At 35.5% G+C, this 22,190-nt stretch overlaps 4 protein-coding genes across 4 annotated transcripts; 1 reads left to right on the forward strand and 3 right to left on the reverse strand.

Moving 5' to 3' along the window:
* The first annotated feature begins 272 nt into the window (after nucleotides 1-272).
* On the forward strand, nucleotides 273-5,078 carry LOC106336461 (splicing factor 3B subunit 2-like). Its single transcript, XM_013775298.1, has 17 exons — nucleotides 273-540; nucleotides 637-756; nucleotides 834-962; nucleotides 1,059-1,121; nucleotides 1,604-1,711; nucleotides 2,211-2,288; nucleotides 2,646-2,738; nucleotides 2,827-2,913; nucleotides 3,015-3,116; nucleotides 3,198-3,317; nucleotides 3,413-3,475; nucleotides 3,636-3,781; nucleotides 3,894-3,975; nucleotides 4,119-4,223; nucleotides 4,468-4,559; nucleotides 4,650-4,719; nucleotides 4,804-5,078. The coding sequence occupies exons 1-17, from the start codon at nucleotides 316-318 to the stop codon at nucleotides 4,861-4,863; spliced, it is 1,743 nt and encodes a 580-aa protein (XP_013630752.1). The 5' UTR covers nucleotides 273-315; the 3' UTR covers nucleotides 4,864-5,078.
* A 258-nt stretch (nucleotides 5,079-5,336) lies between these two features.
* On the reverse strand, nucleotides 5,337-6,038 carry LOC106331942 (glycine, alanine and asparagine-rich protein-like). Its single transcript, XM_013770383.1, has one exon. It carries the CDS (start codon nucleotides 5,946-5,948, stop codon nucleotides 5,553-5,555), a length of 396 nt encoding a protein of 131 aa, XP_013625837.1. The 5' UTR covers nucleotides 5,949-6,038; the 3' UTR covers nucleotides 5,337-5,552.
* A 1,924-nt stretch (nucleotides 6,039-7,962) lies between these two features.
* Nucleotides 7,963-9,381, reverse strand: LOC106332674 (protein LOL2). Its single transcript, XM_013771150.1, has 4 exons — nucleotides 9,174-9,381; nucleotides 8,987-9,094; nucleotides 8,421-8,530; nucleotides 7,963-8,163 (listed from the first exon to the last, which is right to left on the reverse strand). Exons 1-4 carry the CDS (start codon nucleotides 9,346-9,348, stop codon nucleotides 8,095-8,097), a joined length of 462 nt encoding a protein of 153 aa, XP_013626604.1. The 5' UTR covers nucleotides 9,349-9,381; the 3' UTR covers nucleotides 7,963-8,094.
* Nucleotides 9,382-20,150: 10,769 nt separating this feature from the next.
* Nucleotides 20,151-21,383, reverse strand: LOC106331034 (F-box protein At1g11270-like). Its single transcript, XM_013769393.1, has one exon. The coding sequence runs from the start codon at nucleotides 21,318-21,320 to the stop codon at nucleotides 20,151-20,153; it is 1,170 nt and encodes a 389-aa protein (XP_013624847.1). The 5' UTR covers nucleotides 21,321-21,383.
* Nucleotides 21,384-22,190: the final 807 nt, after the last annotated feature.

The following is a 22,190-nucleotide window of genomic DNA, read 5'->3' on the forward strand; positions in this document are numbered from 1 at the left end:
GTACATGCAAATAAAATAGAGATTTTTTTTTTTTTGTCAGACAAATAAAATAGGGATTGGGAAGACATTTATACGCGCGGAGAAAAAGATCTAGTTAAACTAATGTGATGGGCCGGGGCCCATTCGTTGCCTTGACTTCTTCAAATTGCAAGAAAAGCTAATCCGATCCAAACAATAATCAAACTAAGTCCAACGAACCGGAACCGACTTTCTAATCCACCAAATTGTACCAAACCGATCCGAAAATAGAATCGCAGATAAATATCTATCTCTTCTCCAGTTCTCTCACACTTTGGATCGCAGACATCGCCGAACATGACCGTCGAATCAACCACCGTCCCACACGTTAACAGCGTCGTTCCGAACGGAGACGCTTCAAACGGTAACGTTATCCCTTCCTCGAAGAAATCGCGTGAGAGCGACCGTCGCCGCCGCAGGCGGAAGCAGAAGAAGAACAACAAGGCATCCCGTGCCGATGTCGATGAAGCGGACGTTTCTGGTGCTTCTGATTCCAAGGAGAACGCAGATCCGCAGCCACAGGTAGGCTTTGTGTTAACTTTCTCCCACTCGATTCATGGGATTGGAGATTTTCTAGGGTTTGTGATTTTTTTTAATCTGATTTATGTTTCCTCGTAGGTATCTGAGCAGGTTGAGATTGAGTACGTTCCAGAGCAGCCTGAATTCGAGGATGGGTTTAGCGATGAGTTTAAGCAAATCTTTGAGAAGTTCAGTTTCAAGGAACTTGTTGCCTCTGAGGTAGGACTCTTTTTTTTTTTTTGTCTCTTTAGCTCGTCAGTGCTTAGATTTTTAGCGAACCGTGTTTGTTTTACTAGGACGACGCTAAGAAGGATGAATCTGAGGAGAATAAAGATGCGAAAAAGAAGGTTAATTCAGATTCAGAAGACGAGGAAGATCAGGGCAATGAACAGAAAGAAAAGGGTATCTCTAACAAGCAGAAAAAGGTTTAATCTTTACTCTGTAGTTAGTTTCTTGATCTTATCTTGATAGGCGCATCTTTTGTAAGATTCCTAAAATCCTGATTTTTTTTTTTTCCACAGCTTGAACGGAGGATGAAGATTGCTGAGCTGAAGCAGGTGTCCGCTAGGCCTGATGTTGTTGAGGTAAGGATGCATTTATATTTTGAAGCTTTTTCTTATCTTTTCTTCTCTCTGTTGTTGTTACCCGCCTAGTGCTGGTTTTGTTGTCCTTTAGCATGCATTATAAACCTCTGGTGTCTTCGTCTCTCATTCTTAGTAACATCTCAAATTTGACTTTGCATTCATACTCTGCTGTTTCATCATTGAAATATATATTTACTTTTGATAGGATGCGTGAATCAGTTTTGTGTGTGTGTGTGTGTGTGTGTGTTTGTATACTACTATACCGTAACTGATCTACATTCTACAATCTTGTAGTAATGCTGTACCCCTTGGACATTTTTGTTATGATTATCCTCTAATAGCTTAGAATTTAATTTTTACATGTTATGGTCTCAGTTGCATGGCATCCCATATCTTTCTTAGGGAAAATCATGTTCTTTGTGTATCCCTCTATAGCTGTTTTGGATGCTTATTATTTCTAACCTCTGTGTTAATGTTTTCAGGTCTGGGACGCTACTTCAGCAGACCCAAAGTTGTTGGTGTTTTTAAAGTCGTATCGGAATACTGTTCCTGTTCCAAGACATTGGTCCCAGAAGAGAAAATATTTGCAGGTTTGTGATATTTCAAGTAATGGTTCTGTAGCTAGTTATATGTTTCTGTGATTTTTGGGTGTGGCACATAGGGGAATTGTATGTATATCAACAGGGATAGGACTCGTCATGCAAATTAAGTTTCCTTATACATATATATGTGCCTCTTGCAGGAGAACGTCTGTGATAAGTGATAACCATGGAGCCTGGACTTGTAGGTGTAACTGAAGAGGACTCTTGATTTTTTTTTTCTATGCATGAAATATTAGGTGTTTATGTTTTGTAGACGTTTGATAATTCTCTGCGAAAGCGTTTTGTTTATCAATTGGGTGGGATTTTCCTTGTCTGAAACTTAATTTTCTGCTTTCGTGTGCACTTTAGTGATCTTCCTGTTAGATGCATCTGGCTTTATAGTACTATTAGGATTCAGTCACGTTTCTTTGCGGTGAAGGCTATTATTATGTTGCTTGCTCTCTCTCTCTTTAGTTGGTGGCTTCTAAGTGTGGCTTCAATTTTGCAGGGAAAGCGTGGTATAGAGAAGGCGCCATTTCATCTTCCTGATTTCATTGCTGCAACCGGAATTCAAAAAATTAGACAGGTATCTTGTCACCGCATGATTTTACTCTTTTATTGATCTGCATTATAAAGATTTTAAATATCTCCCTATTTCCCTTCTACTTTGCATTTATAAAAATGAATATGAAACTTAAGCTTTTGTCTAGGCAGTGGCTTCACTTTTTTGTGCATTCCTGGATGCGAATGGCCATTTCTTCTGTGCTTTTGACGAATTCTCTTTCTTATCAGTCTCAGTTATACAATCTAGTCATTTATATTTGTTGCCGTATAAAATTTCAAAATCTAAGTTATTCTCTATCATTTTTTGTTGGATTTGTTTAGGTGGAAGTCGCTAAATGCTTCTACTAGCTATAGCTAATTTTTATTGGTTCTTGTGCAGGCTTACATTGAGAAAGAAGACGGTAAAAAGTTGAAGCAGAAGCAACGGGAGCGAATGCAACCAAAGATGGGGAAGATGGACATTGACTACCAGGTTTCCCTCTATAACTACTCGTGTTTAGTCGGCATATGTTGATGTATGTTCTTTAACTGATAAGGGAAGATATACCTTCGTATCTCAGGTTCTCCATGATGCATTTTTCAAATACCAAACAAAGCCTAAGCTGTCATCTCTTGGGGATTTATATTTTGAAGGGAAAGAATTTGAGGTACTTCCTTGTGATATATTTTACCTCTATTATGATTTATTACACTACTTGGGTTTATTGCGTTGTGTACATGAATCTAATTGCACTCATTTGGGAAATAGGTAAAACTGAGGGAAACGAAACCAGGGACATTGTCACATGACTTAAAAGAAGCTCTTGGTATGGGTGAAGGCGCACCTCCCCCGTGGCTAATTAATATGCAGGTAAGCTTTCTGTGACTTGTCTTTGTGATTATTCTGATTGAAATGTAATTGATTTTTCACTGAAACCTACTTCTCCGACAGAGATATGGACCTCCCCCTTCGTATCCACATCTTAAAATTCCTGGTCTTAATGCTCCTATTCCACATGGAGCTAGCTTTGGTTATCATGCGGGTGGCTGGGGAAAACCTCCGGTTGATGAGGTAACTTTGTTTTTTTTATCTGGATCCTTTTAATTTACTTTTCCATGCCATTCACTAACACATTTTTGTTGCTGCCCATGGTTTGTGTTATGTAGTTTGGGCGTCCATTGTATGGAGATGTCTTTGGCGTCCAGCAGCAAGATCAGCCTAACTATGAGGTAGTTTTTTTGACATCCCGCTGTTCTGTTTTAAAAATCTGTATTTATACATGGAAGGAAGTCAGCACAAGTGGGACACATAAGCTTCCTATTGAACTATTTCAAAATCTTCAAATTTTGTGGTACTTATTGATGGGTTGTTCTTTTATCGTGATATTAGGATGAGCCTATTGATAAGAGCAAGCACTGGGGTGATTTGGAGGAGGAAGAAGAAGAAGAGGAGGAGGAGGAAGAAGAGGAACAAGAAGAGTCGATGGATGAAGAGGAACTAGAGGACGGCATGGAATCGGTTGATACGATGTCAAGGTATTGTTTTGCCTTAAACGATGTGGTGTATTAACGATGTGGTGTATTTGTATTTTGTTTGCTTATCATATAACAGAAGTATGAAACTGAATGATTTTTCCCCCTTTTTCAGCACTCCCACTGGCATTGAGACTCCGGATGCAATTGAACTTCGCAAGGAGCAGAGAAAGGAACCCGATAGGGCTCTATATCAGGTGGGAAATCTACTTTTGATTGATAGGTTCATTTTATCAACCACCTTTCGGTGGATATTCTCTTATTTTGATGTCAAGGATATTTCACAGTTAACGCTTTTTTGGTTGGTTCCTTAATGCTTGTTATTTATTTATTTGTGAAGGTACTTGAAGAAAAGGGAGAGAATGTTGCTCCTGGAACTTTGCTGGCACCCACACACACATACGTTATTAAAACTGGTACTCAAGACAAGCCGGGAGCCAAAAGGGTAAGCAATCGATGCCAAATACTTATTTGATAGCAATTCACTGTTGGTTAGAAATGAGGCTTGATTTTGAAATAATTTTTGATTTTGGTCAAAAGGTCGTTTAAGTTTAGTAATCTCCGAGTCTTGTGTGTTTTAGAGAATTGCCTTTAACATTTAGTTACGTTGTATCTCTGATGCTTTGGTGTTAGGCTGTTAGCTTTATGACAAGTAGCTAATTTATGCAATTTGTGTCTATTATGATCAGGTTGATTTGCTGAAAGGACAAAAGACAGATCGTGTGGATGTCAGCTTACAGCCAGAAGAGTTGGACGCCCTGGAGAATGTGTTGCCTGCCAAGTAAGTACTTGTGTTAATTGTAATCTCAGACTTATGACTTTATAAGATGAGGAATAGTGTTCTAAACTTTGCATGGTGTGATTTTGGAAGGTATGAGGAAGCAAGAGAAGAGGAGAAACTGCGCAATAAGCCAGAGGACTTCAGTGACATGGTCGCCGAGGTAATTAAATGACTTTCGATATATACTATTGATTAACCTTTTATTTTGGTCTGTGTATATAATAACTTGGTGGAATGTTTACAGAATTCGAAGAAAAGGAAGCGTGATAAGGAAGGCAAGAAAAAGAAGGATTTCAAGTTTTGAGGAAGCTGCTTCTTATTCATGGAAGAACCACCATGAACTCTGGATTCTAGACATGAGAGAGAGGTTTATTTTCCTGAGAATGTATTTGGCTTTACGTAACGTTGAGAGAAGAGCTGAGGTAGAAAACCTTGAGTTTTAAGAACCTAAATGCTGTGGATTCTAGACATGTAATGTGTTTCCTGAAGTTAAAAAAAAAAAATACTACTTTAGACAAATTCAAAGCCAAAGCCTGAAAAAACTTGCATAACAAAAAGTCTAAAACTGAAAGAAACTATGAAGTAGGCATCGTCCATAGATCATAATGACATTGTTTGTTTCTTTCTTTTTGACATTGGGGGTGCTAAAATGAACCATAAAGGCAACAACCTTAAACTATAACATTGAGTGATGGTAATGGTCTTTGTTCTTATGTAATTCGTTGGAAATCTCAATGCGACCAAAATCATTATAATAAGGTCAAATCGTAAGAAAACTCGCGACCTCTCTCATATAACAAACACAAATTGAGAAAACCGCTAAGTTACCTCATTTATTCATCATCACAAACCATATATTATGCATATAAAAGCTACTACAACCGAATCCAGACAAAAGGATCCTTATGATCATCAACTATAAGCTACTACAACATAGGCAATATATAATCATTGTAATGACTACATATTATAAAAGATGTGATCTTTCTTATTTTAACAATAAGCAATACATTTCTTCTTACAATCCATAGTGCATCCACCACCTCCTCCTCCACCGCCGTATCCTTTCCCTGAGCGACTAAAAGAGCTGAAACACTTAGCCGGACACCTCAGCTTCTTGCCGTTACAAGGGCCTTTCACTCTACAAGTCACCGTCGGTCTCACCACACCTCCCTTTCCAAACCCACCGCTCGGACCACCGTACCCTCCGCCGTATCCACCGCCCACTCCGGTCCCGGGGAACCCGTTTCCGAATCCGGGTATTCCGTCAAATCCGGGCACACCTCCGAATCCTGAACCATCGTTTCCGCTCTTGTGACGAGCTGAGTGAGTTGCAGAGACGAAGACGATGAGTAGAAGGGAAGCTAAAATGATCGGTTTTGTAAACATGTTTGTTATCTTGGTTAAGTGGGTTTGGTGAGAAAGTTGGATTGAATATATAAAGATAAGAGCATTAAATAGGAGGAAGATATGAAATACAGTTAAGGCATTGAGTCGTGGATTTTAGCGTGTGAAGATCATTTTAATGCCCGCACTTCACTAGAAAGTCTCTTGTGTCTGTCTCCATCACTTCCGTAACTTGTTGAGGGACTGTACAGATATATTTTCCCCACTTGGCCCCATTTAATTGAAGCATGTGCTTACCTAAAGATCGACAGAACGTTTAAATTAAGTTTAAATTTTGGAGGGCATTTTTGACAGATGTTTTCACGATAAACTAGCAGAGATAAAAAAACTACCAAAAGTTGGAGGAAACTCTTTTTTTTTTGTTTGTTTGTTTCTATATGTTAATATTAATTTAAAAGAAATTCCTAGGATATCAATTTTTAGTTTTTTTTTTATAAAATAGTCCTTAAGGGGAAAAATGACCAATTTTTTTTTATTAAATGGTAAATATATATTTATACTCTAGGTTAACTAATCCAATTTTTTAAAAAATAAATTCAAATTTCAAATTTTTAAAAATAAAAAATTAATATTCAAAAATTTCAAAATAAAAAAGACTATTTTGATTAAAAAAAATTATTTGAGAGAATTGACTTTAATTTAATACCTTCTATGTTTCGTGTTTTTGCATGTTCATACATATTATTCCCTTTGTTCTTTAAGTGACATTATACCGATTTTCACACAAATTTAGGAGACTAAGGGCAGGATTATCGGGGGAAGGAGAGAGGTTTTTAGTAGGTTTTTAAGGGGGGGGGAGCACAAAAAGGAAAAAAATGGGTTACAGAAAAGCCTGAATAAGGATCGCTGTTGGCTGGTTTTTTGCACTGTTCGCGGACTCCACTGATACGTGGCGGCCCACAATTGGTTGAGTTTTTTTTTTCAGACAAAAAAAATTAAAAAATCTATTTGGGTTAATCATGGTCTAATACAATATCTATTCTAAAGACCTTTTTTTATTTTTTGAAGAAAACTAACTAAAGACCATTATTACAACATATCATGATATAAGCATTAATGAACAGACGCCTTTTATTATCATTTGCCTAAATTTTTAGAAACAACTAGTATTTTGAAACAAAATCAAAATGCTGAAACATCACTTATAAAAGAACTTAGGGAGTAAGAAACACGTTTGAAAAAAAAGAAACACGTTTGAAATTTACCAAAAGTTTGGTGAAACAAAATTCAAGTTTAATCTTTGGGTGATACTCATTTTTTCTGTTTCCATATATTAATATTATTTTAATACTTCCTTTCTAAAGATAATTATTTTGTATGTTCGTACATATTAAAAACACAATGAAATTTGGTAATAAACATACTATTATTAACTATTTTCAATAATTTCCAACCAATAGTAGTTTAATAAATATAATTATTATTTTAAAATTTTAGTATTTACCATTATTAATTCATAAAATGCATAATATGTTGAAAATGTATTTTAATCTTGGAGGGTTTTTAACGGATGTTTTCACGATAGCTTACAAATCCACCTAAAGTTGGGTGAAACAAAATTCAATTTTAGTCTACTGATAGTTGGGCGATATTCAATTAAAAAGGAGGATTTTCTTGTCGCACAAAAAGAGGGTTTTCTTTTTATTCTTTTGCTGATGATTATTTCATCAAAGGAAAACTAACTTGTGGTGTTATAACATTGTTCTATTCCATAAGGCCCACTCATTAATTTAGCACAACCATATCGTTTGTCTTGCTCAAAAATCTATGTTAGATGTCAGATCAATAAAACAATGTTTTGTCCAAGGTTACATTAAATTTTAGGGTTGTTAATTAGACTCCACCATTAAATTGGTTTTGTTGACAATTTGGTTCACCATACAGCCTTTCTTGTCTATCTGTAGAGGACATAGGCCATTAGGCCTAAGAGGACCCATCAATATATTTATAGTTGAGCTGTCTTCTATAGAGAGTAAATGAGCAGGTGAACAGAGTATTTGAAAGAATGGTAATCTAATGATTATTGAAGATGACATTTGTTTCATTTATCCTTTTAACATTATGACAAGTTTTGTCATTAAACTGATTCACATTTGGGCCAAAAAAACACGGTTTAAGCTTAGTCTCCTCACCGGACACTGCTGAAAGTTTTGAGCGGTCCTTGCAGCACAGACCATGGAGGTCGTTTGTTGTCTTCCTGAAATTTTACATAGTAAAAAAAAATAAAAATTACTTTAAATGTAAAAGAAGACTCTTTCAAAGAATTGTCAGTTCACAATTAGTAGGACTCGAGCAGACACAATTGGACATTTGTAGACATGATGAAAACACAAAAAGGATCGGTATAAAGTTTCTTAAGAGATCAAACCGATCCAGCTTATAGCTTTATCAGTGATTGATGAAACCAAAAGCAAAAACAAGTAAACATGCTTGCAAGAGAAACTTAAAACATACTCTGATGTCTGTGACAGATTTGCAGGAGGAACATCTGACAGATGGAGCTCCATAAGGATACATCAAGAGAAGTTCGCAATTGCTACACTTCACCTGACCAACCTGGTAAGCTGTACACAAAGAATGAGCCATTGATTACAAACCAACAAGAGAAGGATATTTTCATCAGTTCAGGAGATATTACTGAAGTAACTGTAACGGAGTAGTAGAGTAGTGATCACACATTTGAACCCAGAGAAGTAAGACTAACCAAATAAAGAATCAAAGATCAGATAAATGGTCAATAAGAGAGCAATTATAATGGACAAGAGACCCAAAGATCATTCTTATTTCACCACTTTGAATGAATCTACCATACCAAGCTCAGAACTTTACATAAGAGATAATGGATTTAAGCAGCAATGATGACGAACAAAGAAGTGAAACCAGCAACAACATAGAGAACATCACTGACGCAGTCCCCAAGATTCTTGCTTTTTCCAACAGTGTTCAAGTCACTTAAAGAGATTATCAACAACACAAAGCTTCCACAGTTAATGAATTAAAGAGACAAAGGAAGCAGTAACCTTCAAGAACGAGATTAACAGTCTGACAACAGGAACACTTGACGTGTTTGGTTCCTCGGGGATACGAAAGTAAACGCCTGCAAGATCCACACACCATTTGCGCCATCTCTACAACCCCTCAAAACAATAAAAAGCTGACATCTTTAATCATTCACGGACCCTCTAAACACAGACTGATTAAAAATACCGGAAATTTCGGCGGCGGTGGCGGTGGTGACGGCGGAGATCGGAGGAGAAGGAGGAGGAGGAAGAACTGTAGATTCCCATCCCGGAGGAGGACCTTCTTCCTCATCCTCATCCTCTTCTTTCTTCTGCGATTGTATCTCTTCCATCATGTCTTTGGTCTCGGCTTCGGCGATCATCACTCTCTTGCAAAGATGTGAGAACTCACCACTGATGAAGACTAAACAAACCGGAATGTGACTGTAGCGACCCGGTTTTCTAAATCCCGGTTTAAATTTGTTTTTCATTAAACCAAACCATAATTGTTTTTTTAGGGTGATCGTGTACGTGTGCTTAGACCTAAGTATATATTAGCGTACATATTCTCTTCCTCGTTCCATAGCCGTCATCATTGTTTGAGAGAGAGAACTCATCCACCTTGATCAATCTCTCATGCTTCATCTCCCTCCCATCTCCTCATCTCCCCTTTTATTCTTCTTTGTGGTTTCGTACATTTGATGTCGGAGAAGAAGTAACGCATCCACAACCGTGAGCCATCTCACCTCATTTCACCGGAGCCATGGTTCATCACCGGAAGGGTAGCTATTGTCATGGAGCATCCTCTTGTTGGCGTTGTGTAGTGGATCCAAGAGAAGGAGGATGTGACATTCGGAGTTGTCGCGTCTCATCACCATCGATCGTTGATCTCCACCGCCATCAGCCGTGAACTAGTGCAGGAGTAGGCCATGTCACCGGAGAGCTGAGGCGTGTCACCGGAGATGTAGTTCACACCGTCGGAGTCCGAGACCCATCACCGTGATCCAAGCCGTGCCGTGTTTACCATGATCTCATGATCCAAGCACGCGTTAGTTAAGTTTCTCAACCGTAGCATCACTTGTTTGGTAATTAAGTGCTATCATATTTATTACTTGTGGTGCAATTAACCTAAGTATTATAATTCCTAATTGGCTATGCGTAGGAATCAACCATGGATTGTAGGTGTGACTTGTAAGACAAGTAATTCTATTTAAAGCCTAGAGTTCCCGAGCATTTACCGAACCATTTCCGATCTTGGCTAATTAAGGTGAGGGTCTTTTCTCGAATTTCTCTTACACGACTTAGGACCTCGAATAAGTATAATTTATTTCTAATGTGTTTCTGTCTGTGTGAAATCGAGTCTATTATTGCTTGTTTAGTTTTTAGGTTTTTTGCTTAAATCGGAAGTAAGGTGTTAGAGGATTCAACAATGATTGTCTCATTTAAAATTGGTAAATAAAAATAGTTGTTTTATTAGGAGTTATATGATTGTCTGAGATGGATACATAGACAGACTTCTGTATGCCGGATTGTTTGGAGGTTACGGTTAGCTATAGTCGACCGGTTGACGCGTGACCCAGGAGGTCGATAAATCGCCTACGGGCGTGTGTTACCGAGCACTTGTTCGGTGTGTGTATGAACCGAGCACATTTTCGGTGGTGTTTGGCCTGTTAGTGGGCAGCGGGTGTGCACCTCGCTAGGACTGTTGTGTGATCTTTGGGTACTTTAAGTACCGTGTTTATAACGTGTTAGGATTAAATTATATTTATTCGGAGTGCTCTGTCCGGGTCCATGGACTTCGGGTTTAGTACCCCATACCTCACTGGGTAACTCCCCTGTTACTCACCCCTCGTGTGCCCCCTTGTAGGTGAGACTGACGAGTATATGATATTTGGACGGATTGGTGCTACTGAGCTTTTTATTCAGATTTTTATTTGGGCTTTGGGTGAGTGTAATTGGTTATATGGGTTTTTATTATACGAGATATTATTGGTGCCCCGCTGTTCTCCGGATTGGAGGTGACGGGTGTCACAGTGACATTGGTTCCGGTACACTAAAACCGAACACTCAATCTTTTCCTCTTTGGTTTTCGGTTCGATTTACAACCGGACCGAACCTGAATTAAAAGCAGAATTGAGCAAGAAAACCGGAGTTGAATTGATTTATGATACGATTTTCAACACTCTTCAGTTGCTATGAAATTACAAGAGACTCAAAGTTACAAGAAAAAAAGGAAAAGAAAAGAAAAATATACATTCAATTTGGAAATTAATTAGCTTAAAATATACAAAACAAAGTGATATTCCTTGCGTTGGTGAATGATTCAACGTTCACATGATCATGACTACTATCCATCAAATTGGTACATAGTTGGCAAGAGCATGCAGTAAACTTGTTCTTGCTATAAGTTACAACGTAAAAAGTCATGGTTACATAAGCAAATGTGAACATGTCTTTTAAATTATCAATGGATGTTACAAATGCATGTATAATTAAACATACTCTAAACATTACTACTAGAAATGTGTAAACTGTAAGAATATTTTATATTCTATATGACCTATGCGTCTATTGGTTTAATACAAAGTTCAAGTTCAAGTTCATATTAAAATTTTATATTTTAATATAAAAGATGATATTGTGATGGATCGGTTTCGATAAAAAAATTAGAATATGAGTGTATTGATAACCATAATTATAAATGTCATTTCTCTATAATCATATATATATATTAATAGTGGTGGTTAAGACAAGAGGGTATGAAGTGTGATGTCTCTTCACCGAAGAGTTACCAAGATAATAAATATATATTTGGCCACACTTCTTCTGGTCTTACGTGAGTGAGAAAGAGAGAGTTACTTCTCTTAGAAAGACACCACAATAATATCATTGGTTAAGAGAATGAGTGAAAGAATTAGGATTTCTTGTCCATCAAAGAAATCACTAAAGAGAAGGTTAAAGGGGAGAAGATCAACATGAGGATTGATCCAAATACGAATGAATTAAGGTTAGTGTTTTTTTTTTCTTTCTTCTCTAGAAAGTATTAGGGTTGAACTAATCTAAACTAGAATATGGTCTTGGGTGTAGATTTCATAACTGAAATCATAAAATTAATTAATATGTGGTATCAGAGCCAATCTAGATTTAATTAATTCACTGTAATTAGTTCTCATGGGTTCATGAACATACATGAGTTAATCCATTTTAAAGAGTGTTCATGATCCATGTAATAGTAACGTAAATTCTCGTATATCGTACGGCATGGTAAACATATGTATCGGTTTAAGTACATTGGATCATGTTTGAGAACGAGTGCTTAATTATATGGATCAAGCCACTGGCCTTTTCTTAAATAAGTGACGTTCTAAAAAGGGATGGTACTATGTTTCGTATCATTAAGGGCGTAATAGTATCACTAAGAGAATGCATAACAGAAATGATAGTGGGTTGAAAAAATATAATTAAGTAATCGTACGATTCATAACCGTACATTTATGATAAAAGATCAATCACTAGAACTGTTCATAGTGGCATGTCGAAATTGATAAAGGATCAATTGTGCGTTGTCGCTGCCATGATATAAGTGATTTTTTTTTTAATTAAGAACATGACACTGGTTTAAAGATTTGAGAGCGACAACTGCCATAAAAGAAAGAAAATAATGTTGTTACTGCGGTTATTGTCGTAATATGAAAGAGTCACCTTTAAGTTTGCAACTTTGCGATGATAAGGAGTATTTGTTTAAAAGTGTCAACGTGAAATCTGGGTTTCACGATAACAAATATAAGTTACATGCATGATTAAGGGATTTTGTGTAGTGCCGTTACAAAAGGATTGATTAGAATTAATTATTTTACTTAATTAGTTACGGCAACATAAATTGCTGGTTGTGTGGATTCATGAATGTCAATGAATTCATAAGTTTGAGTGAAATAATTGATTCATTATGGTTTAAAATTCTGGACGTGTTAACGGTTACTACACAAATGTATGAAAATGAACAAGTGTTCCATACAGTTTCAGGGACACAAATAAGCTATATAATATTTTATTAATTTAAAATATTGTATATATAAAAGTTGTAGTTTTAAAAAAATGCTTCCGCTGCATTTTATTAATAGGTAACTTGTGTTATGAAATATTAACACAATATAGAAAATTATGTTATAAAATATAACATAATATTAGGAGAAATTTCCCTATTAATATTTTAATGTTCGTATAGTTTATGACATGTTAGTCACCAAAGTGATCTTGTTATTTACTTACAAATATTAAAATTAAGAGTAGTATAATTGATCATGATAAAAAAAAGACGCTAAATGACATTAAAGTTTTAGTGATCAATTATTTTATTTTCTATATTCTTGGAGATCACCCAAAGTAGTATAACTAGTCATTTTTTACTATAGTCGGTAGTATATATACCCAAAGGTAATATACCATTTGACTTGAGTTTTAAATGATTAGTTATTAAAGTGTATTTTGGCGTCACTGAAAGTGTTTGTGTTTAAGTATTGCCCAAAGGTTGCTTAAATACAAACGCGAAAGTTTATACCAAGTTTAGAATCTGAAGTAAAGTTTCAAAGTAGTAAAGGGTAAGCATGTATTAAAGCTTGCAGCTTCAGCAAATGTATTTTCATTTGCTAACTCTGTCGAAAAGTTCAATGGTCTCAATTTCGCAAGTGTTCTGAAAAGATCTGGTTCACACTGGGTGTGATGACATTAGATTTCGCCATAGTAATTGATGTGGGGCCCTCAGCCATTACGGAAGATAGCTCATAATATATATTTTTTTTAAACAAAAATATGTGTAAGAGATGAGATCAATCTAATAGGCTGAGTTTGAACGTAATGAGGTTGATGACAGTAGAAAGGGTTAAGTCATCGATGTCTAAGACAGAAAATAAGAAGGAATTTATAGAGTATATTTAAGTAGTACTCATAGTCGGATTTGGTTGTAAGTCAGATGTAGGAAGTCTCATAAATGAGCTAACTATGAAAATGTTTGACTGGTCCCATCCAATCCGTGATCATGTGACTCACATGTCTAATCTGGCTGTAAACTTAAAGACCTTAGGAAATGGAGTGTTTCTTTTGCAATAAAACGAGACTCTTCAAGTTGGATTGTCCTAAAAGAAAGGGTTGTTTCGATAACAAAGTAAACATTAAAGTCTTGTTTGCTATGAAAGGAGTCTTATTGAAATTTCCAGTAATACTTGGTGGTTGAAATTAGAGGCACTAATCATAGCACATCTAATGAAAGATCGCTTTCTTGTGGCATCAAAGACTAGGTCACATTTCCAAAGAAAGAATGAGGTTGGTGAAGAGTGAAATTCCTCCTCAATTGGATTTGAATGACCTACATGTATGTATAGACTGCATTAAAGAAAAGCAGACTTAACATACTGTAAAGAAACCAGCCACAAGAAGCATTCAGTTTCTTAGGTTAATACACACTGATATATGTGTCCCTTTCGATGCTCCTTCATGAAGCGGTGAAAAGGACCTCATCACCTTTATTGATGATTACTCATAGTATGTATATACTTATCTACTGCATGAAAGGTCTAAGTTTGTGGATGTCCTAAAGGTGTTCACTGATAAGATGAAAAGACGGCTAGATTAGTAAAAGTAGTGAGATCTGATAGAGGAGGTGAGCTCTATGGAAAGTTACTTCAAAGTAGAGGCATTGTGCACAATACAGTATGCTTAATACTCCTAGAAGAATGGTGTAGTAGAGAGGTGGAATCGTACTATAATAGAGATGGTTAGAAGCATGTTATGTAATTTCTCTTTACCTCTTTCTTTGTGGATATATGCATTAAAATTGCAATGTATGTGCTGAACCAGGTTTCTAGTTAGACAGTTCCTAAGATCCCTTATGAACTGTGAACGGAAGGAAACCTAGTTTGAAGTATTTACGTGTAACGGGTTGCTCATCACAAATAAAGCTATATATCCCACATGAAAAGAAACTTGATCATATGACTGCCATATGGCTATCCTGAAAGAATCAAAGGAGAAGAAATTTTATTGTTCTAACCATAGTACGATATTAGTTGAATCGGGTAATGCTACGTTCATTGAGAATGGTGAAACTAGTGGGAGTAGTGAACTATGAAGGGTGGACATTAATGATTTGGGGTTGAAGTTCCTTCACCTAAAGTTGCATCTGAGGTAGTTGTTTCTACACAATAGAACAACATAAGGGTGCACCGATACCACTAGCTAAAATATATAGTCAATGATCATTGCAATTCAAGTAAAGAATAGTGAACCATAAGTAATTTTAAAAGCGATCTGAAAGGAAAAGCAGATCTGCCATATCAAATAACTGTGGCTGCTATTGAAAGTGAATGTGCCTTAAAGATTCATGAAGACCTGATCTCATTCAAAAAGCCATGGAAAGTGACAATTCTGGAAAAAATTTAGTGCCGCACATAGATAAGATATAAGGGTGATAGAGTTTGGTACTTGGTAGAGTTTCCTAATGATTTCAAAACAGTTGATTGTAAATGGATCTTTAAGACTAAACATAACTCGAAAGGTAATATTGAAAGATATAAGGCTCGCCTTGTTGCTAAAAGTTTCACCCAGATTAGATGGCATTAACTCTAAAGAGATCTTCTCTACAGTTTAAAATAAGGATTCTCTTAGAATTGGTTTGGCTTAGGTGGCTCATTATGATCTTGAGTTTCACTAGATAGATATTTGACCGCCTTTCTGAATGTAGAGCTTGAGGAAGTAGTATTTATGACCAACATGAAATTTTCATGGCCGCATGAAAAGAAAATATGGTGTGTAAGCTGAGAAAGTCAATATATGGACTAAAACAAGCTTCCGACAATGGTATTTGAAGTTTAATGATATCATCACGTCGTATGGTTTTGTAGAGCTCATCGTAGATCAATGTATCTACATTAAGATCAGTGGGTGCTTATTATTGATGTTAGTCTTATATGTTGATGTAATTATGCTTGCTGAAAATAACAAAGGCATGTTACATGATGTAAAGTAGTATCTCTCTAAGAACTTTGAAATGAAAGATATGGGTGAGACGTCTTACGTAATTGAAATAGAAATCTTTTCGAGATAGATCACGAGGATTGTTGAGTTTGTCTCAGAAAGGACATATCAGTAAGATCTTAGAGATATATAAAATAGAAAAATGCTCTGTAGGAATAGCTCCAATTCAAAAGGGAAATAAGTTAAGTAAAATTTAATGTCTTAAAAATGAATAGGAGCGTAAAGAAATAAAAAGATTTCCTTAGACATTAGTGGTTGGGAGTTTGAATGTATTCAGCTTGATATCAGTTTTGATATTGGAAAGTTGGGCCGATATGAAAGTAATCCCAGAATGAACCACTGGAACGCTGCAAAGAAAGGTCATCTGGTACTTGCAAGGCACCAACGAGAACATGCTTACATAAAAGAGATCCAATCAATTAAAGGTCATAGGATTTTCAGATTCAAATAAAGTCGGATGCGTTGATGGTAAAAATCAACTTTTAGGTATTGTTCTATTATTTGTGGGAACAGTTTAAAGGAAAGTGGAAAGTAGTTTGTCATTGCTACTTCCACTATTAAGGTTGAATTATGGTATGCTTTGAAGCCACAATTCATGTATGGAGCCTGCAGAAATTTATCTCAGGGCTTTGGATTGTCGACACTAACGCCAAACCGCTGAGAGATTATGGTGATAATTTCGCAGTTGTCTTCTTTTGAAAGGATGACAAGTGTTGGAAGGGTGCTAAGCACATTAAGTTAGAGTACTTGTCTATTAAAGAAGAAGTTCAGAAACATAGAGTGTCATTTGAGCACATAAGAAAGGATATAACGATAGCGGATCGGCAAACTAAAGGTTTACCACCCAAGGCGTTCAACGGCAGTTTAGAGCGTATGGGTATTATAGATAAAGTCTTGCTATTATATTTATGGAATGCTCATTAAGTATTTGACACCTAGGAATTCACTTAAAGTTAAATTTCTGATTTATTAGATATGTTATCATTAAAGTATGTGTACACATTTATGGTTCAAAGATAACATATAGTAAAGTTTTGAGAATATAAATTATTCTCATGTAAGGATAATAGAAAGTTAGAATTGATTTGTGATACATGGAAGGGACTATGCCTGCTAAATGACATACAACCGCCATGATCCGATCATTTTTAATTTTAGTAAAGATCAAAGTGAACTCGAAGTAAAAGTGCACATTATAGTTACTAAACTCTTAAGACAACACAAAGGTCAAGTGGGAGAATGTAAGAATATTTTATATTCTATATGACCTATGTGTCTATTGGTTTAATACAAAGTTCAAGTTCAAGTTCATATTAAAATTTTATATTTTAGTATAAAAGATGATACTGTGATGGATCAGTTTCGATAAAAAAATTAGAATATGGGTGTATTGATAACCCTCCTACTTTACCTTAATTATAAATTTCATTTCTCTATAATCATATCTAATCTATTAAAAAGGGAGTACATTTTGTACTTAGCCCTGAGTTTTCCTCGATATTTACCATTTTATGCCACTGGCATTAAACAAATTGTTGTTTTAAAATTTTCCTTAACCACCCTATATTAATTGACATCACTTAACCTTAAATAAGTTTTACATACGGTGGTTTAAAGGTCTTCTTTCTCCGTTATTTTTTTTTGTTCGATGAACATTTTTTTTCTCCATTCTTCCAGGTCTTCTTCTCCACTCTTTTCCACTCTCTTTCTTTGATGGATTCACGTCGCAGAAAAGGCTAGATAGGAATTTTGCGGAATTGAGTTATTTCTTTCTCCGTCGTGGTTGTTTGTGGTCTCAGATTGGTTGGGTTACATTGCGAGTCAAGACGTCAGTGGATTTTCACTAAGCTCCGGTGTGGTTTCGTAAGTTGCAGCGGGAGTGACCGATTGAGAATGAATCACGACTTGGCTGGAGTGAGTTGGCTCAGGAGATCGCGGCTGCGTTGGTTAGGAGAAGGCCACAAGTTCGGTTAGCTAGGGTTTCTTAATGTGCATCCGGTTTTGTACGTTAGTTTTTTTTTTCCATTAAATCATTAACCAATTCTGGTTTGGTAACCGAACCGAACGTATATGGATTATCTTTTAATAGATTAGATATTAATCGCTCCTCCATATTTACTGTAAGCTACGTTGGATTTGTCAACACTTATGTATGTATGGAAGCTATTAGTTTTGATCGATATGGTTTGACTTATCTACCAACGAACTAACTATTATAAAGTTATAAACCAGGTCGGTTTTATCAAAATACATTAGAATCAATTATTATTTTTTCTTACAAGAATCAATTCTGTTTATGTAGTGCAATATATGTTGTTCAACTGATATATGCATAACAACTTTCCGTTAATGTATAACTAGATGTTTTCCTGCAGTAAAATTATTTTAAAATCTAACTTATATTTAAAAATAAATTTTATTAAATATTATAGATTTTACTATTTTCTTACTAATATTTAATATATATTTGATATATATTAAATCAATTTGTATAAAACTAATAAAAATAATATAAAATTGTATAATTATCAAATATTTAACCTAAACAATATTTATAAAATTTGTAGATATATAAGCCTAATGATCTTACGATTAGATATATAATTTTTAAAAAAATTGTAGAAACTTTTGAAAACTTTAGTAATACAAATTGTATAATTATACAAAATAATAATATTTCGAAATTTGAAATGTTATATATGAATATATTTATTTTATAGATGATGTATGAGTTATTACAATATTAAAAAAAAAAGTTTACCAAAAAGAGATATCAATATTAAATGTAATATATAAATTATTACCATATTCTAATAAGTTAGCCAAAAATATAAATTAACATTAAATGAAATTATTCATGTCATATTTTTCTGGAAGCCGTGTCATCAGTTTCCGTAGCCATGTCATATTTGTTTTGTGAAATTGATGGTAGAAAAGACATGTGGCAAAATCACTTGGCAAATATAGTCTAGGTTCGGTTCGGTTTTATTGCCCATCCCTAATACAATCTATTATGATAGGAGGAAGTTAGTTGATATTATAATAAAATACAATTATAGAAATTGAAATGTTAGTTAACTTATATTTCAAAATGCAGAGGACGTTTTTTTTAAGTTGTTTTAATATTATTTTTAAAAATATCTCATGTTTTAATAGTATTAGATACATTTAATAAAATTTTAAAATGATGATTCAACTAAAAAATCACACATGAAATAATTTATGTACTTTTCTTTAACATAATAGATTTGAAGTATTATTCATGATTCACGACATCTATATATCATCTACATAAAAAAAAAACCAATCGATTTCTATTTCTTTAAACTCGAAAAACCAAAACCGAGAGGTACTTCAATATTTAAAATATGATAAAATATTAACTATCCGAATTCAGGGGTTTTGGATATTCATAAGTAATAGATATCCAAAACTCCTGAATTACCCGAGTTTTTTGGGTTTAATTCGAGGTTTTAGATGTTTTCGGGATTTTGGTTTTAAACTTTAACCAAACCCAATCTATTTATAATTCAGTTCTAATTCGGGTTTTATAATAATAGAAAACTGATCCAAACCCGACATTATCCGAACCGGTCCAACCCAAATGAAACTATTAAATTGTTGTGTTTTGAAATGTTTATGTAATTATCGAAAAATAAACACCCGCGCGGGCGCGCGGGTCAAAAGCTAGTATATATTAATAGTGGTGGTTAAGACAAGAGGGTATGAAGTGTGATGTCTCTTCACCGAAGAGTTACCAAGATAATAAATATATATTTGGCCACACTTCTTCTGGTCTTACGTGAGTGAGAAAGAGAGAGTTACTTCTCTTAGAAAGACACCACAATAATATCATTGGTTAAGAGAATGAGTGAAAGAATTAGGATTTCTTGTCCATCAAAGAAATCACTAAAGAGAAGGTTAAAGGGGAGAAGATCAACATGAGGATTGATCCAAATACGAATGAATTAAGGTTAGTGTTTTTTTTTCTTTCTTCTCTAGAAAGTATTAGGGTTGAATTAATCTAAACTAGAATATGGTCTTGGGTGTAGATTTCATAACTGAAATCATAAAATTAATTAACATAAACAACATATAATACGCCAAAGGAGAGAAAATCAGGGTCACACTAAAACGTTAGATTATAAAGAGAAAATTAGTTTGATAAAGCTGAAAACAAACTTTGGATATAACAAAAAGAACCTACGGGTTTCTTAGATCTGTAGAGTATTTCATCCTCTATGGTATGGAGAACATGCATCACCAGTTGTTGCGTGCATTCATGACCACCAAGTAATAACTTAGTCCTGTCCAAGATTGCTATTGGTAAGAGTGCGCATTGCCCGAAGAAAGAACCCCTTTTGGTTAGATCTACCGAAACCAGTTTCTTCCATGTCTTTGTGTTGCCGCCTGAACAATCCAACGACCATATCTTTAATGTGAACCGGTCATTCTCGGATACACACAAGCTATTATCAAGGATGCACATGCAGACGCTCGAAGGGTCACGTACATGGGCAATGGGAGCTTTGCAGATTACTTGAAAAGTTTCATTGTGAAGATCGAATGATAATACATTTTCTTCAAGCTCCGTTAACCAATAAAGCGACCCATCAAAGTACACTGGATTATTGTAAGCGTTGATTCGATAAGGAGAAGCAGGGTGAACGTACCTCCAAGCATTAGTGCCAACATCGAAAACTTCACAAGTGGTAACATTGTCTAGGCCAAACCCATACGAATTATATAAGAAAACCGGCTTGTACGTGCCGTTAAGTTTGTCTCTACCGAATCCAAGCTTAGGACTTGGGGAGACAGACACTCCGTGTCTAGACATGTGGTGTTGAATTTTGGCAAGAGGAAAAGTTTGATACCATCTAGTGGCGGGATTGGCCACCACCACACCGACACGCGTGTCGTAGAGGCATACTAGACCGTCACAACTACCGTGGCATATCGACCGGCACAAAGAACGGAACCAGATATTATAAACTATTTCTGACCTAGATAAAACTATTGGAGCACTCTTTATGATCTGATCATCATCACGAAGGGACATGAAAAGGAAATCTGGACCTCGTGATTGCTTGCGACAGATCAACTGCCTTTCCTGGAAACGACGGTCCTCGACTGTGGATTTCCACTTCTTGGATACGGACTTGAATCTCAGCAAAGACATCACCGGAAGTCTCTCTAGTATGAGCTCTATAACATCGTCAGGTAGCAGCAATTTCACACTCAATCGTTTTTTCAACAGTAGGAGTTCCAATCTCGAGCCATGGCTTGTCACCATTGTATCTCGTGTGTAATTGATTAAGAGGGGCATACAGCATTGTATATAAATATATAGCTAAGGATCCTACTCGAACTAGGAATCTGGAAGAAAAAAAGAAGGAAATCTTCAAGTCTGTTCTTATCAAAAAAAAATCTTCAAGTCTGTTTATTTATTTCAAGGAAAATAATTTATTTTTTTTTAAACAAACAAGGAAATAAATTCCAAGAGATTTCTTTTTTTTTTCTTATTATCTATAGCGACATTAACCAACTTAATACACATTAAAAATCTTATATATATAAAGTAGGCTTGTGTTATATATAAGAGCACTTGTAACGGGGCATGACAACGAATCCGTCAGCCCGGTCCGTTGCACTTTTTGTATTTTTTAACTAATATAAACCCAGCCCATTTGACGGATTGATCCGTAAATTGCATCTTGACGGACCCGGTCCGTGGGCGACGTGGCGAAAATAGATTGGACGGAGGCGCGAATGTGTTTGGTCTTGGCGAGAAAAAAATCGTCATTTCGACGAAAGCAAAGAAAAAAAAACCTCTCAACTCTCTAGGGCGATTGTCGGATCCCACCTTCGCGATTCAACTCCGTCTGATCGTCAAGGTAAGTAGAAGCGTTTTTTTCTATATTAATCGAACTAGAGTGTTTCCATTTATATTCAATAGAGTTGGAATCGTTTCGTATCAAAATTAGGGTTCGAAAAAAATCTGCGATTTGGGGATTTTTTATTTTCAATCGATTTGCTTTCGTTTCAATCGATTTTGTTTTGTTTCAATCGATTATTTTCCGTTTAAATCAGGTTTCGATTAGTTTTCGATCGATTTAGGGATTTGAAGACCCTTTTGGGTCTCGATCGATTTTGGGATTTGAAAACCCTTTTGGGTCTCGATCGATTTAGGGATTTG

This window comes from Brassica oleracea, chromosome C3 (assembly GCF_000695525.1).
Source record: "Brassica oleracea var. oleracea cultivar TO1000 chromosome C3, BOL, whole genome shotgun sequence".
NCBI lineage: Eukaryota > Viridiplantae > Streptophyta > Magnoliopsida > Brassicales > Brassicaceae > Brassica > Brassica oleracea.